We start from the raw sequence: 15595 nt of genomic DNA on the forward strand, positions 1-15595 counted from the left end.
AGAGCTGGGCCAGGCGACCCCACCTAGGGCCTGGGAAGCCCTGGGGTGCAGACGGGGTGGAGGACCGCGGGCGGCAAGCGCGACCGCGGTCTGAGGGGCACGCACCTGCGCCACCTGCGAGCGGGCGGGTGGCCTCCCGCGCCGGGGCTCCCGGCCCCGCGGACTCCCCGCAGCTGGACGCGGCGGCCACGTGTCCGCGGACTGTGACCGCTACGGGGCCGCCGGGACGCAGCGCAGCCTTGAGCGGAGCAGCGGGGCCGAAGCGCACAGCCGACAGGCAGCCAGTGAAGCCGCACAAGCCGGCCCGTAGCGTGTCCGGGTCCGCGCCGGGGGGCTCTGCGGGCAGACAAGCGGGGCACGCGTTAGGGCGCGGAGGGCGCAGGCCTGGCCTGCGTCTGCAGGGCTGCCACCAACCGACCCTCCCTCCGAACCCTTGGCCCTTCCTTCTGTAGGGCAAGACAGGCAGGACTGTCCCTGCGGCCCCCGCTAGTGACCCGCGGGCGCCAGCTCTGCCTGTGGGCAGGCCGAAGCGGACCCCGGGTGCAGTCCCGCCCAACAAAGGATTCCACTCTCTGCCGTTGCAGAGATCACGTTACAGAGATCACGGCAGTATTTTGTAACAGGGTCTGTGGCTGGTAATGGAGGTGGCACAGTGAAATGTTACCCGCGCGGGACAACGTGCTCTGGGGCGTTCTAAACCTCCCCATTTACATTTGACTCTGGCCCCCTTCTCAGCCCCACAGAGGCCCCGCCCTAGCTGTGGCCACTGGGGAACCCCACCTCCCGCGGCCTTTCCCCCCGTCACAGCGGTGGGCTCTGTCCCCTTCCCGTAAATCTGGGCTGGCTCCCCGTCCTAGCCCCCGGCCTGGCTCGGATCTGACCAAGGGTGGTTAGCAGGAGAAGGGCCTCAACGAACCCACGAGAGCAGAGCACCAATCCCTTCACCTCGAGGACGATTAGCCCCTACAATGCACTTGCTCAGTGAGCCCCAAATCTGACCGGACGCAGTTACGTGCAGGCTTCGGACGTTTCATGGATGCGAAGGGAAGCAGCCTCAGTGTGGGGACCCGCGGCATCTGCGTCTGACTCCCTCCCTGCTTCAGTGTGTCCACTGGCCAGCTGACACCTTCTCTTACCAACCATACACAACAACCAAGAATTCACCCAGTGCTTTCCGCAGGCCGGCCACCGTATGGGGTCATTTTATTCCCGCTGGAAGCCAGTTCACATTAGACTTCAGAAATGTCTGAATGTCTCTCACGTGGGGCGACCTGGATCCAGGCTGGTCACAGGAACCCCCTTTTCAACAGGATATTCTCTCTTTATCCTGCCAGTGGCTTTTGGACATATTGGTAATTGCTCACATTAAGGGAGGAGCAAATGGGGATCCTTACACTATTTTTAGAATGAATGCTATACCTTCCGCAGAAGAGATGCGCGACTCTACAAGTCTTTTTTGGTTAGCACGACAGCAGGTCTTAAAGTTCACCCTGAGGATCTCAGCTGTGATCCGTCCCTCTTGATGTTGTGTATAAACTCTTAGGGGTAGTGTTTGCTTCCTTGGAGATTTGAGGGGCGCTCTAAATGCTATGTAAAAGACCTCTAAAAGCAACTAAAACGAGGGGCATGTTTACATTGCTACAGTCCTCATAAAGAACTTTCTGAAACACACAGCTCTTTTGGCTGGGCTGGTCATATGAGGCATCAAGGTGGCTTATGTATGATGAATTCCAGGTAGATCCTCACAGTGAAGTAAGCCAGCTAGAGACAACTCAGTTGAATGATCGTTTTAGATTGAAGAGCTCTTCTGGGGCATCTGGGTGGCTCCGTTGGTTAAGGGTCAGCCTTTGACTCAGGTCATGACCTAGGGGTCCTGGGATTGAGCTCCTTCCTGCTCCCTGCTCTGCGGGTAGTCTGCTCTTCCCTCTCCAACTGACCTCCCCCCACCCGCAGCCCTTCTGCGCTCCTCTCTCCCTCAAATAAAAAAAATAAAAAAAATAAAATTAAAAACAGAGTTCTTTAAAGATCACATTTTTTTTTTTTGCATTCAGACAATATATATTCCATAAAGAAAGGCATCCTTGCTTGAATATACTTAAGAGAATGTCAAGAAGAACTAAAACAGAAAACTCTGTGATAGTAACATAGGACTGCCACAACGCTAAAATACTAAAAACAAAAACAAAACACCATAGACCAATTGAAAGTCCCAGCCACTGATCAAAAAGAGGAACCCGACAACACTTGCTTTCCTGGTCAAAGTCTGACATGAGCGCTACCAGGCTAGGGTCACAGAATCAATCCTGGGCAGACATGTATCTTACTAATTAACTGGACTAACTTTGTGAAATTAATTTTAAAGATAAATTTAAAAATGTCTATAGGCAGTGCTATAATTCAAGAACGGAATGCTGGTAGAACACAGTATTTCAGTCAAGAACTTGTACTTGACATTTATACGTACTTGTGGATTGTGGGTATGGGCATGTGTGGGTGGGCTCATGTGCGCCCATACCCTGTTATTAACCCCACAGCTGTAGCCATGACTTTGTATGCGTACAGAGTACCAAGAGGCATGCAAGTTTACTGCTCACTGCTGCCTGCTGCCTTCATATTTTCCATCGTGAGGTCATGCTTGCGATTCGTTCTTTGACTGGAATAATTCTCTAGTATTTTCCTCAGATGGGAGGCACAGTCCATATTTAATCTCCATCCTTCCTTGTTACCCAAAATATCTTTTTTTTTTAACCTTGTCAAATACATTATATATTAGATGCTTGCATTGTGGCTTATTTCTCAGCCATACTAACGATAATCCACATCTTCTTTTTATCCTGCTGTAACAAATGAGACATTAGATGCTGATGCCACAATCATTATTTTTTCATTGTAGTAACTTCTGTCTGGAAAGTCTGGAGGATTTTTCTCTGTGGGTTTTGCAATTCAGAAATGTTCCCAGTTGCATGTCTTTTCTTGTCAGAATTGATGCGTTCTTTCAATCTGCAACTCCAGTTTTCCTTTAGCTCAGAGAATTTTTTTTTCATGCATAATTAATGTCTTTACTTCCAGTTCAGTTTCTGGACCTCTAATTATTCCCATTAGGTTTATTCTTATTTTCCCTTCTAATTTCCCTCTCTTAATCTTTTTTTTTTTTCTCTGCGGTTTGAGATAGCCCATCTCTGTAATGTTCCAGATCACTGTCTAATGAGAATCAATGATGATTCTCTCCTTCAGATAACCCTGTGAAATCGTGAAAACCTGTATTTGCTTTAACCCCCAGAGTTGGTGTGTGACTTTTTCAAGTGTCTTTGAGTGCCAAGTCTCAGCGCAGTTGTGTTCTGTCTTCTTTAATGGTTCCATTTTGATGTGGGAATTGTAGTTGTTGTCTTCAGTCCTCCTCCCCATCTTCTTAGGGGAGACATCATCTTTTTAGCCATTGATTTATGGGTCCGCTAGTGAGAAATCTGTGGCTGAGAATCTTAGACAGTATGGGGGTCCTGGCAAGCTAGAGGTTGCATTTTTTCTGCCCCATACCCGGCAGCAGACCTGCAGGCTCATGATCTGGTCCCAAACAGAATGTAGGAAGAAGTCTCTCTCCCTTACCACAGCAGAAGGAACATGGCCCAACCATCCAGCCCACCCCCTGCTCCACAAGGGGCACTGAGGATAGGTATAACCATGCTTACCAATGCTGACCTTCCCTCTGGAAGTCAAACCTTTTTTTTTTTTTTTTTAATTCTAGATAAATGACATAATTAGAAAATGAGTAGAAGACAGACTTTTCCAGTCCATCTTTCCAACAATTCAGAGCCAAGGGGCCCTGATTTTCAGAGTGAGAAAGAAGTGATGAATTATTCCTTCCTCCCCAAAACACATGCTCACCAAGCACCAGGCTCTCCCAGCGCTTGCAGTTAACACCAGAGAAGAAATCAGGGGTAATCTGGTGCCTGATGTGCCCAGAGCAAGCAATGCCAGTAGGCACTTCCTGAAGCACTAGTCCTTAGTACATAATACAAACTCTTCATGTAATGACATTTCATACAAAATAAGTCATACATAAGTCATAAATAAGTCAATATTTATCCTCATTTATCCTCATAAGTCATAAATAAGTCAGTATTTATCCTCATTTATTTAGTATCATGTTTTCACCCATTTGTAGCCTGTGTTGCTACTTCATTACATTTTATGGCCAATATTTCACTTTTGTTTGTGGCATATGGTGAAACACTGGCACAAAACGTAACACTGTATCACTTAGTTGATAGCCACTGGGGTTATTCCCACGTTGGGTTATTAGTGGAGAACACAGCTATGGGGATTTGCGCATACCTTTCATGTCTGGACATATGTTTTCAGTTGTCTTGGGTATATACCTAGGAGTGGTCATATGGTAACTCCGTGTCAACTTCCAGATAAACTGCCAAATTGTTTTTTCCACAGTGGCCACACATTTTACATTTCTATCACCAATGCACAAGCACTCAAATTTCTCCACCTCCTCCACTTGCTACGGTTTTTTAGTGATATCTTGTGGTTTAGATTTGCATTCCCTTGCCGGCTAATGATCTTGAGTGTCTTTTCATATTGGTCTTTGGTAAATATTCTTCATGTCTTTGATTTCGGCCTTTAACCAGATCTTTGCCCATTTTTAAATTGGGTCATTTGTCTTTTTGTTTGGTTGTGAAAGCTCTGTATATACTCTGAACAAAATTTCTTGTGAAGGTGGAGCAAATAATCCTAAAATTTATATGGAATCAGAAGGGACCCTGAACTGTTAAGGAAATGTTGAAAAAGAAAAACAAAACTGGGGGCATAATGTTGCCTGATTTCAAGGTTTACTACAAAGCTGTGATCACCAAGACAGCATGGCACTGGCATAAAAACAGGCACAAAGATTAGTGGAGCAGAGTAGAGAGCCCAGAGATGGACTCTAACCTTTATGGTCAAAAAATCTTCGACAAAGCAGGAAAAAATATACAGTGGAAAAAATACAGTCTCTTCAATAAATGGTGCTGGGACAATTGGACAGCTATATGTAGAAAAATGAAACTCGACTGTTCTCTTACACCATACACAAAGATAAACTTGAAATGGATAAAAGATCTGTGACACAGGAATCCATCAGAATCCTAGAGGAGAACATAGGCAATTACCTCTTCGATATCAGCCACAGCAACTTCTTTCAAAATATGTCTCCAAAGGCAAAGGAAACAAAACCGAAAATGAATTTATGGGACTTCATCAAGATCAAAACTTCTGCACAGCAAAGGAAATAGTCAACAAAACAAAGAGACAACACATGGAATGGGAGAAGATATATGCAAATGACAGTACAGACAAAAGGTTGATATCCAAGATCTATGAAGAACTCCTCAAACTCAACACACACAGAACAGATAATCATGTCAAAAAATGAGCAGAAGATAAGAACAGACACTTCTCCAAAGAAAACATACAAAAGACTAACAGACATATGAAAAAATGTTCATCATCATTAGCTATCAGGGAGATTCAAATCAAAACCACATGGAGATACCACCTTACACCAGTTAGAATGGCCAAAATTAATAAGACAGTAAACACCGTGTGTTGGAGAGGATGTGGAGAAAGGGGAACCCTCTTACACTTTTGGTGGGAATGCAAGTTGGTGCAGTCACTTTGGAAAACAGTGTGGAGATTCCTTAAGAAATTAAAAATAGAGCTTCCCTATGACCCTACAATTGCACTACTGGGTATTTACCCCAAAGATATAGATGGAGTGAAAAGAAGGGCTATCTGTACCCCAATAGTTATAGCAGCAATGGCCACGGTCGCCAAACTGTGGAAAGAACCAAGATGCCCTTCAATGGACGAATGGGTAAGGAAGATGTGGTCCATCTACACAATGGAGTATTATGCCTCCATCAGAAAGGAGGAATACCCAACTTTTGTAGCAACATGGATGGGACTGGAAGAGATTATGCTGAGTGAAATAAGTCAAGCAGAGAGAGTCAATTATCATATGGTTTCACCTATTTGTGGAGCATAAGGAATAACACAGAGGACTTGGGGAGATGGAGAGAAGGGAGTTGGGGGAAATCAGAGGGGGAGATGAACCAGGAGAGACTGTGGACTCTGAAAAACAAACTGAGGGTTTTGGAGGGGTGGGGGTGGGAGGTTGGGTCAGCTGGTGGTGGGTATTAGGAGGGCATATATTGCATGGAGCACTGGGTGTGGTGCATAAACAATGAATTCTGGTACACTGAAAAGAAATAAAAAATAAATAAATAAAATGTTATTTGTCAAAAAAAATTTCTTATGAGATGCCCGACTTGTGAATGTTTATCCTCATTTTGTAGATTGCCTTTTTACTTCTTTAGTAGTATCTTTTGAATTACTAAGGTTCTAATTTTGAGGAAGTCTGACTTATCTATTTTCTTCTTTCTGCTTGTGCTTTCAATAAACGATGATCTAACCCAAGGCTTTTGAGAAGCCTTCTCTAAGAAACCAGTGCCTAAGCCAAGGTCACAAAAATGCACAACCATAGTTTGGTCTAAGTGTTATAAATGCAGCTCCTACATGGAGGAGTATCATTCATTTCGAGTTAATTTTTCTAGATGGTGTGAGGTAGGGTCAACGTCACTTTTTTAACCTGTTGGTTCTGTCTCATCTGTTTAAGACACTAGTCTTCCTCCACTGGATGGGCATGGCAACCATGTCTAATGTCAACTGACGATAAATAGTTTGACTTCTCAACTCTCAATCTACTCTGTTAGTCAATATGTTTGTCCTCATGCCAACAGCACACAGTTCTGACACCATGGCTTTGTACCAAGTTTTAAAATCTGGGCAAGAACTCTAGCTTCACTCTTCTTTTCAAGATCATTTCAGCTAATTGCAGTCCCTCGCATTTCCATATGCATTTGGGATCAACTTGCCACTTGGACTTGGATCAGAATTGGATTGAACCTGTAGATCAATTTGGGGAGCACCACCATCTTAGCAACGTTAACACTTCTGGTCCATGAACATGGATGTCTTTCCATTTGTGTGAATCTTCCAAATTCCTTCCAGCAGTGCTTCATAGTTTCCAGCGTATGTGTCTCACACCTCTTCTGTTCAAGTTATTCCAAGGTATTTTATTCTTTCTGATGCTACTTTAAGTGGGATTTACATTTTGGTCTTCATTTCATTTTTGTATTATTCATTGCTAATATAAAAATACAATAAATTTCTGTATGTTGATCTTATATCCTTGCTCCAACTGTGTACTATCTCCATTGGCTTTTTTCATGGATTCCTTACAAGATCACATTCTCTACAAATAGAGATAGTTTTACTTCTTCCTTTTTATTCTGGATACTTTTTACTCTGTTTCTTACCTTGTAGCCCTCACTCAAACCTGTACTACAATCCTGAAGGAAGGTGGTGAGAGTAGACATCCTTATCTTATTCCTGATCTTAGGGAAAGATTTCCATTATTTTCTATTAAGTGTGATGTCAGGCATGGAGTTTTTGTAGCTGTCTTTTTTCATGCGAGGAGGTTTCTTTCTATTCCTACTTTGTTTTTTGGTTTTATTTTTTTATGAAAGCACAGTGGATTCTTTTCAAATGCTTTTTCTGTGTCTATTGAGGCAACCATGTGGTTTTTGTCCTTTATTCTATTAATATGCTGTTTTACATTGATTGTTTTTATCTGCTGACCCAAACTTAAATTCCTAGGATAAATCTTATCTGGTAGTGTATAACAATTTGTTTATGTTACTGGATTAGATTTGGTAGTATTTTGTTTAGGATCTTTGCATTTGTATTCATATTGCTGAAATAATATAAACTTTTGGTGTCTTCCACCCTATGACTTTACTCCCAAATGAGATAAATTCTTAGGCAGAGCACAGCAAAGACAAAACATACATCACAGAAGTCAATGGAGCTTTTAATATCTGAACTGTAGTCTGTCCATGAGGGCAGCAGTAAGTGACTCCCACATTATTTATAACCCAATTATCATATATGGAGTTCCATTTCAACACAAGATCCTTCAGTGGGTTTCTTTTCCCCACTAAGGTTTATCCGCATGACAGTACTGACTTGAACTACCTTCAACATATTGTACTCTTTCCCAGGAGGAAAGAGAAAGCCACATTTTTACTCTGCACCCTTCAAAACAGGTTTTTGTTTTGGTATTTTGGGGATATTTGCTGTTGCTGCTTTTTAATGCAAAAAAGACAAAATCCACAGAATACCATTTACACAAAAGTCTTAAGAGAGATAAAACCTAGTGAAAATGCCAGGACACCTTACTGGGTTGTTGTATTTTAAAGCTCTCATACTTCAGGGTTACAGGCCACATCCGAGTCAAGACTGGACAGAAAATTAGAAGCCTAACAATCTTCACTTAAACTAGGATTTTACTAAAATTATTTTATAGTAACCGGGAGCACTTGACCTGAGTAGTCGTCGTTAATAAGACTACTGAAGAGTGGGAAGAGCAAGAGCAGCCTGTTAATCTAGAAGATGACCCTGAACTGCTCCCCCCAGTGCGTATTAGGGTAAATAATAATGATGATAAAGGAGATCCGTCATGAACACTCCTTTATTTTTCATGTTCCCTATTGTCCTGACAGCGCTTTGAGGGCAGGTACAATATGTCTTGTTTCTAGGATTCAAAATGCCCAGGGAAGTACAAGTGCACATCAGGAACCCTCAGAGCTTTTTTACTGAATGGACAGGTTGTTGAGTCGAGGGAGCTCACCAAAAATAAGCGGAGGACAGCCTGCCATAGCTCTGGACAACTGTCTTTGGAAAATGAACGGTCTTTACTAGCCAGTCTGTTGGTCTATTTTACTGCAAGTTTACAAAAGGAAGCTCAGCTTCTATTTCCCAAATCTGAACACAAAATAGTCATCTTCTCATAGTTACTAACTGCTAAGTAGAAGTTATCCTGAAATAAAGTTACGCAAAACAGGAAAAGTTTTATTAGCCTTAGATCAAGATGTGTACTTCTAGGTACAGATGAGATGAATATTTATAATTTTATTAGACTCAGTTGCTTCAGGCAATAAACTTCATTGCTGAATTTCAACTTTAATTTCTACAGCCTGAGAGAGATGCTTTTTGACTAGACCATTCTTGAATAGAAACATTAACATCTTTGATTCCGTGCTACTGCTCTCTGCATATGAACTTGCAGGAATATAAAAATGTATATGATAAAATGTATTATTCTCCTTTTTATTAAAGTAATTCCCTTTAGATAAGGCAGTTTAGCTATTAAATCAGTTTCCATAATCCATGACCTATCATTTTACAGATAATACATCCAAAGCTAAATTGTCTTTAAAAATGTTTGTCAATTTCACACTTCCTGTTGGCAACTTCCTACCTGTTGCCACAGTCACCTCTGAACCTGCCTCATCTCTCCTGTCAGAGCCAGAGTCACTGAGGGCAGGCACTTGTGTGCGGTATGTTCCTTTTGTTCCTTGATCCGATCTGTCCTCCTGGCTGGGAAGAGTGGCCACAGACACCTGCCCCAGCAACAAAGGAGGGATGATTCTGCTGGGGGCAGGCCAGGACATCCCTGCACTCACAGACCACACCTGCATGTAAGCAAGCTGAGCTCTGAGGCTTGCACACCCCTAAGATGATCTACTCCTCACTCTGTTCAAGCCATGAATGATAACTGTCAGGCCAGAGAGTGGAGCTCAACAGCACATAAAAAGGGAGTAAATTCTTTTCCACTTGGATATTAAAAATTCTTTTCCATTTGGATTGTATGAAAATTTACACTATTCAGCTGACAGCCAAGGATGGGGCTCCATCCCACTGTCCTGTGAAACTCAAAAAGGCTCTGACTTTTTAGGAACTTCAAAACCTCTTCCCGCTAATTGTATACTGTTATTTTCATGGGTCAAAGCCAGAGGAGAACCTTATCTCTTTCTATTGTTTTCCCAGTTCTTGTGGTTTTTCTATACTATGTCACTGTTTTTGTTTGATTTGGTTTGGTTTGGTTTTGGTTTTGGTTTTTAAATTTATTTGACAGAGAAACAGTGGGAGACAGAACACAAGCAGGGGGAGTAGGAAAGGGAGAAACCAGCTTCCCACTGAGCTGAGAGTCCAACGCGGGGCTCGATCCCAGGACCTTGGGATCATGACCTGAGCCGAAGGCTGATGGTTAATGAATGAGCCACTCAGACAAACCTCCTCAATTTTTTTTTTTTTTTTTTTTTGCCACTGTTCTAAGTAGAATTAAAAAAAAAAAAAAAAAACACTTACTGGGTGTTGTATCTAACTGATGAATCACTAAATTCTATACCTGAAATTAATATTACACTGTATGTCAGCCAACTAGAATTTAAATAAAAACTTTTTTAAAAAGAATTTTAAAAATCTACTCATATCACAAAAACATGGATGTCCAGAAATGCCTAGAAAACACACCTGAAGTCATACATTAGAGACTGAGCTGTTCCACTCCCTCTCCCATTAGCTGGATGAGCTATAGACTTCTCCCAGCGCTCTAGGGGAACAACTGTGCTCGTCTGCATTTCTGCAGCAGCTGCTGGAGGCCCACTCTGCATGTGCGGAGGGGGCAGGAACAGCGAGCCACAGCAAAGCCTTTCTGCCAACACACCATGCGGCCTGACTCTTTATCCACCTAAAGCACAGTTAGAAAGCAGGACCACTTTGGCCCAAAGTTGGTGTCCATTACATGATGCCAAGACTATGTTTTCACAGCAAAGAACCCCAAGACCCTGCTTCACTGGCTTAACCTGAACCTGTAACTCCCAGGACCAACACAAAGCTTCCCGTCCCCTCTACCATCTAAACGATATGCATCTGCATTTCAAGAACTCATAATTTTATTGTCCATCATCTTTTAGAAAAATGTCACTGTTTTAATAGTTACTGTGCTTCTCACCCTATTTTGAACATGTGCTTGTGGGCTGTCTCTAAATCTCCAGCATCTGTAGGATGTTTTCTGTGTCAGGGATGGAAGAAATGATCAAAGAATCAAGGTACAAATGGTTGAAAAGGTAGTAAAGAGTCCATGAATTATCTCGGACTAAACACAGCCAGATGAGTATCACGTACCAGAGCAGGAATTCTACCCAAGACCACAAGAGGATTTCTCCCAAATAGCTTTAAATATCAAGAGCACATACAGTTTACAATATAAACAATCAAAAGAAAAAAATACCTTCTAAACTTTATTTTTATTTCAATTTAACTCTTGGTGACAAGAGAGAAAACAAAGGCATAAATAATTTGATGCTCAAGCAGTCTGGTATGCTTTTACTCTGCTACTTTTATGGAGAATAACTCACAGCCCTAAAAAGGGGGTCTTCAGAACCTGACCTTCCAAGGGTAGCTGGGAGCACTGAACACATTTCAGAGCAGGGCCCAGCCTACCACCCAACATGTACTCACTTGCTCAAAGAAAATGAAAGTCCCTTCTTCTCGTAAATATAAATCTCTATTTACTGTTGGGTGATTTCTGCATTTGACCGCCGATTAATATACAATTTGTGAACATGACACCTGCTTTGATTTTGCCTTTCCTCAATTGTTATAAAAATACCAAGTTTCATTCTGTTTGATTGCCAAGCGAGTAAGCACCTGTGGAGACACTTCTCAGGGGTCACTGTGGCTCACCTAGCAGACAGCCCTCACTGGTGATTACAGGCACACTCGGACAAAAGGGCTGCTTCTACCTTGATTGTCGCTTGCTGGGAAACCATGAATACGACAAGGAGCTTCTTTCAGCCTCATAAACCCTTCCCGTGTTTGCAACCTGACACTTCTGATCCATGTCGGGGGTTGGGAGTGGGGGGTGGGGGGACGATGCTCTTTCTGAGACTTACCTAAAATTGTCCCCAACATAAGGGATTTGACAGCATTGAATTCTGTCCCTGATGACAGGACGACTTGGCTCCTTGCACTCTGGTCAACCTATTAAATATTCCACAAGAAGCAAACATCAAAATGGCGAGTAATTTTGGTGATAAGAGAATGGGGGTCTGAGGGAGACCAAGGAAAACGGTAAAAACGAGCCATAGGTTCGGCTGTCACAAAGATGAAACGGTTTCATAGCAATTTTTTTAATACCTCGGATTTCACACCACCCCATTGCCTATTCTTTTCCCTTTATTTGTCTTCATGGTTTAGGGATCCGTAATTGGTATGATCCACAAAGAAATGCAATAAGCTATTTCAAACCTTAAAGCTTTTGCTTATTTCAAACAGAAATCAGTAACACAAGCCACAAAACGTATTACTGGCACAGAGTCAATATATAAAGGTTATTCTTCAAAACCCAGTGACAATGAATAATTGAAACATGGAGGCTTTTAAAAAATGTATTCCCGCTTTCAGCAAAATCTTGCTTTTCCCCTTGTGTTTACATTTCTGCCACCTTTGCTCTTTTGTAGTCAGATGGAAGTAGGCTCTTATTCTCGTTAGAACGTCTCCAGTAATCGCTGGGAAAAACTGGGCAACATTCCCCTATGGAGGAGGACACCTTGGCATTTTTGTGGTCAGATATTAACAGGAACCCTTTCAGCCTCTTGCTAAACAAACAAACGACACTGCTAAAGAAAACACTTTGACTACGTTTTCTGTCCCCAGGACTTTCTGGGAAGACTGCTGAACGTGCATCTCTTTTACTAGGATTTATTCTCAAAGCCTTGCTGGAGGTCATACACTGAATGCCACAAGCTTGGTTACTCTTGATGCTGTGAATCTACCCCTTACCTCCACAAAGACCACCGCCGCTTCTCTGTGAATCGTCACCTGGTGAAGCTGCCCATCAGCGAAATTTTTAAAACCAAAGTTAAAAATATCAGGTTCTTGGTGCCTGTCCAGCTTATACCGGATCTGCAAACTTCCTAAACAAGATCAAAAAAATGAAATTTTTAACTAAAATGGAATTTTATAAAAACCACCAATACAGGTTCTAAAGCACACTTTGTTTTTGTTTATTTCCTATAATTTGACTTTATTGAGCATTTGCTTAAGGACACTGTGTGTCTCTATTCCTGGAAGAGGGATCATTTATGTGCTATTCCAGGGCTGAATTCGGAATCTGATTACACTATTTTAAAAGTCAAGCCCAAATGGTCTTTTCCCAAGTTCTTCCATTTTCCTTAACAAAAGGAAAAAAATTCTAAGTTAAGCATATGGGAACTCGGAGTTAGGCTCAAAGTTAATTATTCATGTGGGATTCATAGCATTTAATGGTAAAACCTCAAGTAATATTGCATTAACATTCAGTTTCTATAAGCATCACTTCTTTTAATGTGACTTATTTTAATGCATTTTAATGTATTGCTGGCATTTGCATAATGAATTTTTTTTTTTGCACAACTAGAATTTTTTTTCTAATGTTTCTGCCATAATCAAGAAACAGAAGAAAGACCAATGATTTGCTATGACATCTAAATCTCCTGATGTCCTTCACGAGGATGCCCACTGCCCCATAACCCCGTACTGCCTGGAGCAGATCTTCCAGAAAGTAGGTCTCTGTCCTTCCGCTCTGTGAAGCGAGGTTACAGCTTGGGCTAATGCTCCATTTGCAACAGTCTTGGAAAGACTTGGTGGCCATGAGTTGGGTACCTCTCATCCCACTTTTCTTCATATGTAGATATTGCCATGAATGGCTTCCCAGCCACCGATGAGTAAAGATCAATCCTGTGCATGTGATGTGTAGGAATAGTGGATTTTAGATAGTTTAATATACTTCTTTACTTTGCTGAGAAGGAGGAGGAAATATTTTCCATGTACAAAGTGAGCTATCTTGTTTCAAAGTGAATTGCAGAACTAATTTATTCACGTACAGAAGGAAAGACTTCCCAGAATAGCAAGAAACCTAGAGGCACATCAAATACCTAAAATTATCAAATTTCCATGGGGGAAATGTATCTTAAATGTAATCATGGAAATGTGAACTTTAGTGATAAACTTGAGGGTTATCATGAACTAGTGTAACAAGCATGGCAAGCCATGAAATTGTGTTTCCTTCTCGTAGTTAAACACCTAATGGGTCCCCCTCATTGTGGTCCTTATTTTCTAATTCAGCCTCCTTGTTGTTATAGTCTTGACACTCACCGTTGGGGGTGAGGATCACGGACAGGTACTCCTCGTAGAAGGAGCTCACGTAGAGGAGTAAGCTGGGCATCCCTGTGGTCCGGAAGCTCAGCGTGGCCACTTCTCCAGCCAGCGTCAAACCCTCATGAAGTAAAGCTGCAAAGGAGCTTGAGTTCTTGCTGGCAGTGTAGTTAGAATGTTCCTGAAAGTCGTAGATAACCGACGAGCCAGTTCCAAAATACGCAGAAATCTCTGGAATGACACTCATTTTTGTTATGTTAGCACGAAGTCAAGGCAAGGCTCTTTTCTATGTGTATTTACACACCATCTCTAACCCTTAGTCTCTCAAGACAGAAAACAAGAATGTCACACTTTGCTGTTTTATTTTTAATTTAGAAATATTTCAGATTAAAAAGATAATCAAGTATGGATAAAAAGATAACTTATCCCCATGTATATTCGCATGATGTTGAACTTACTAACAATATTTTATTATGGCCCACAAAATGCTTCATCTCAGAGTTACACAGCATTAAATGCCAAGTGTGAACATATACTTAGAGTTATTGTCCATCTCATTGTCACATGAATGATGCTGAATCCAACAGAAGTCATCATGAGCTTCTCAAGAGCAGAATCATAAATGGACAAATTTGGGAGAGAAACAACTCTCCTTTAGCTGATCAGAGAGAACTGCCTTATCCTTTCATAGAGAAAGGGTCAAATGCCAGAAACACGAGGCAAACAGCCAAATGAGGTGCCTCCTTCTCCCCGTCCTGCCCAGGGTACACTCACCGCTCTTGCAGAATGGCCCGTCATACGCAGAGACAGCACAGTCGCAGGTGATGCCCCTGGGTCTCTCCCTACATCTCCCTCCGTTGTGACACAGGTGTCCGTAGCTGCTGCAGTGTCCCGGGCAGCCTGGGTCCACGCCTGGCGTCATCGTGGCCCTTTCTTCCAGGTCCAGGGCCAGGCCGTTCAACCGCAGTGACCGAATGCACCCCAGGAAGCCTCTCTGTCTGGTGGCCGTCCCACCTACAAGGGAAACAACTACAGCCGTGCCCTGGGGTTCTTGGTGGCATTTCCACCGCACGTCCAATCGTGCTGGCTGACCAATCACATCAGAAAAGGGACTCGCTGGAAGCTTTACAAACACACATGATTTTGAAAACCTAGGCTGTGACCACATACTAAGAATCATCAAACGATATCGAATAAACCATAGATGGAAATATTTTTGGAGTTGAGCTTGGTAAATATTTACTCTAAAAAGTACGTCTTCAAGTTCTATTTAGAAAGAGTTGTACATTTTTATGTTGATTTGTACATTTTTAATCCTTCATTTAAAAAAAATCTCTCTTTTTATTTTTTTTTATTTTTATTTATTTTTTTTTTATAATTTTTTATTTTTATAAACATATATTTTTATCCCCAGGGGTACAGGTCTGTGAATCACCAGGTTTACACACTTCACAGCACTCACCAAATCACATACCCTCCCCAATGTCCATAATCCCACCCCCTTCTG

General features: G+C 42.2%; 1 protein-coding gene across 4 annotated transcripts in view; it reads right to left on the bottom strand.

Moving 5' to 3' along the window:
* LOC132016059 (contactin-associated protein-like 3) overlaps nucleotides 1-15595 on the bottom strand; it is a 170557-nt gene that overhangs the window by 6962 nt on the left and 148000 nt on the right. For 2 of the 4 annotated variants that reach the window (XM_059397082.1, XM_059397081.1), the window contains 5 exons: nucleotides 14863-15102; nucleotides 14089-14319; nucleotides 12736-12869; nucleotides 11847-11934; nucleotides 106-336 (listed from right to left, as the gene is read on the bottom strand). In XM_059397082.1, coding sequence (XP_059253065.1) covers nucleotides 106-336; nucleotides 11847-11934; nucleotides 12736-12869; nucleotides 14089-14319; nucleotides 14863-15102 — 924 coding nt within the window. The remainder of the gene's footprint in view (nucleotides 1-105; nucleotides 337-11846; nucleotides 11935-12735; nucleotides 12870-14088; nucleotides 14320-14862; nucleotides 15103-15595) is intronic. The other 2 variants (XM_059397084.1, XM_059397083.1) reach the window with 1 other exon arrangement.

This window comes from Mustela nigripes, chromosome 4 (assembly GCF_022355385.1).
Source record: "Mustela nigripes isolate SB6536 chromosome 4, MUSNIG.SB6536, whole genome shotgun sequence".
In the NCBI taxonomy this organism is placed as follows: Eukaryota; Metazoa; Chordata; class Mammalia; order Carnivora; family Mustelidae; genus Mustela; species Mustela nigripes.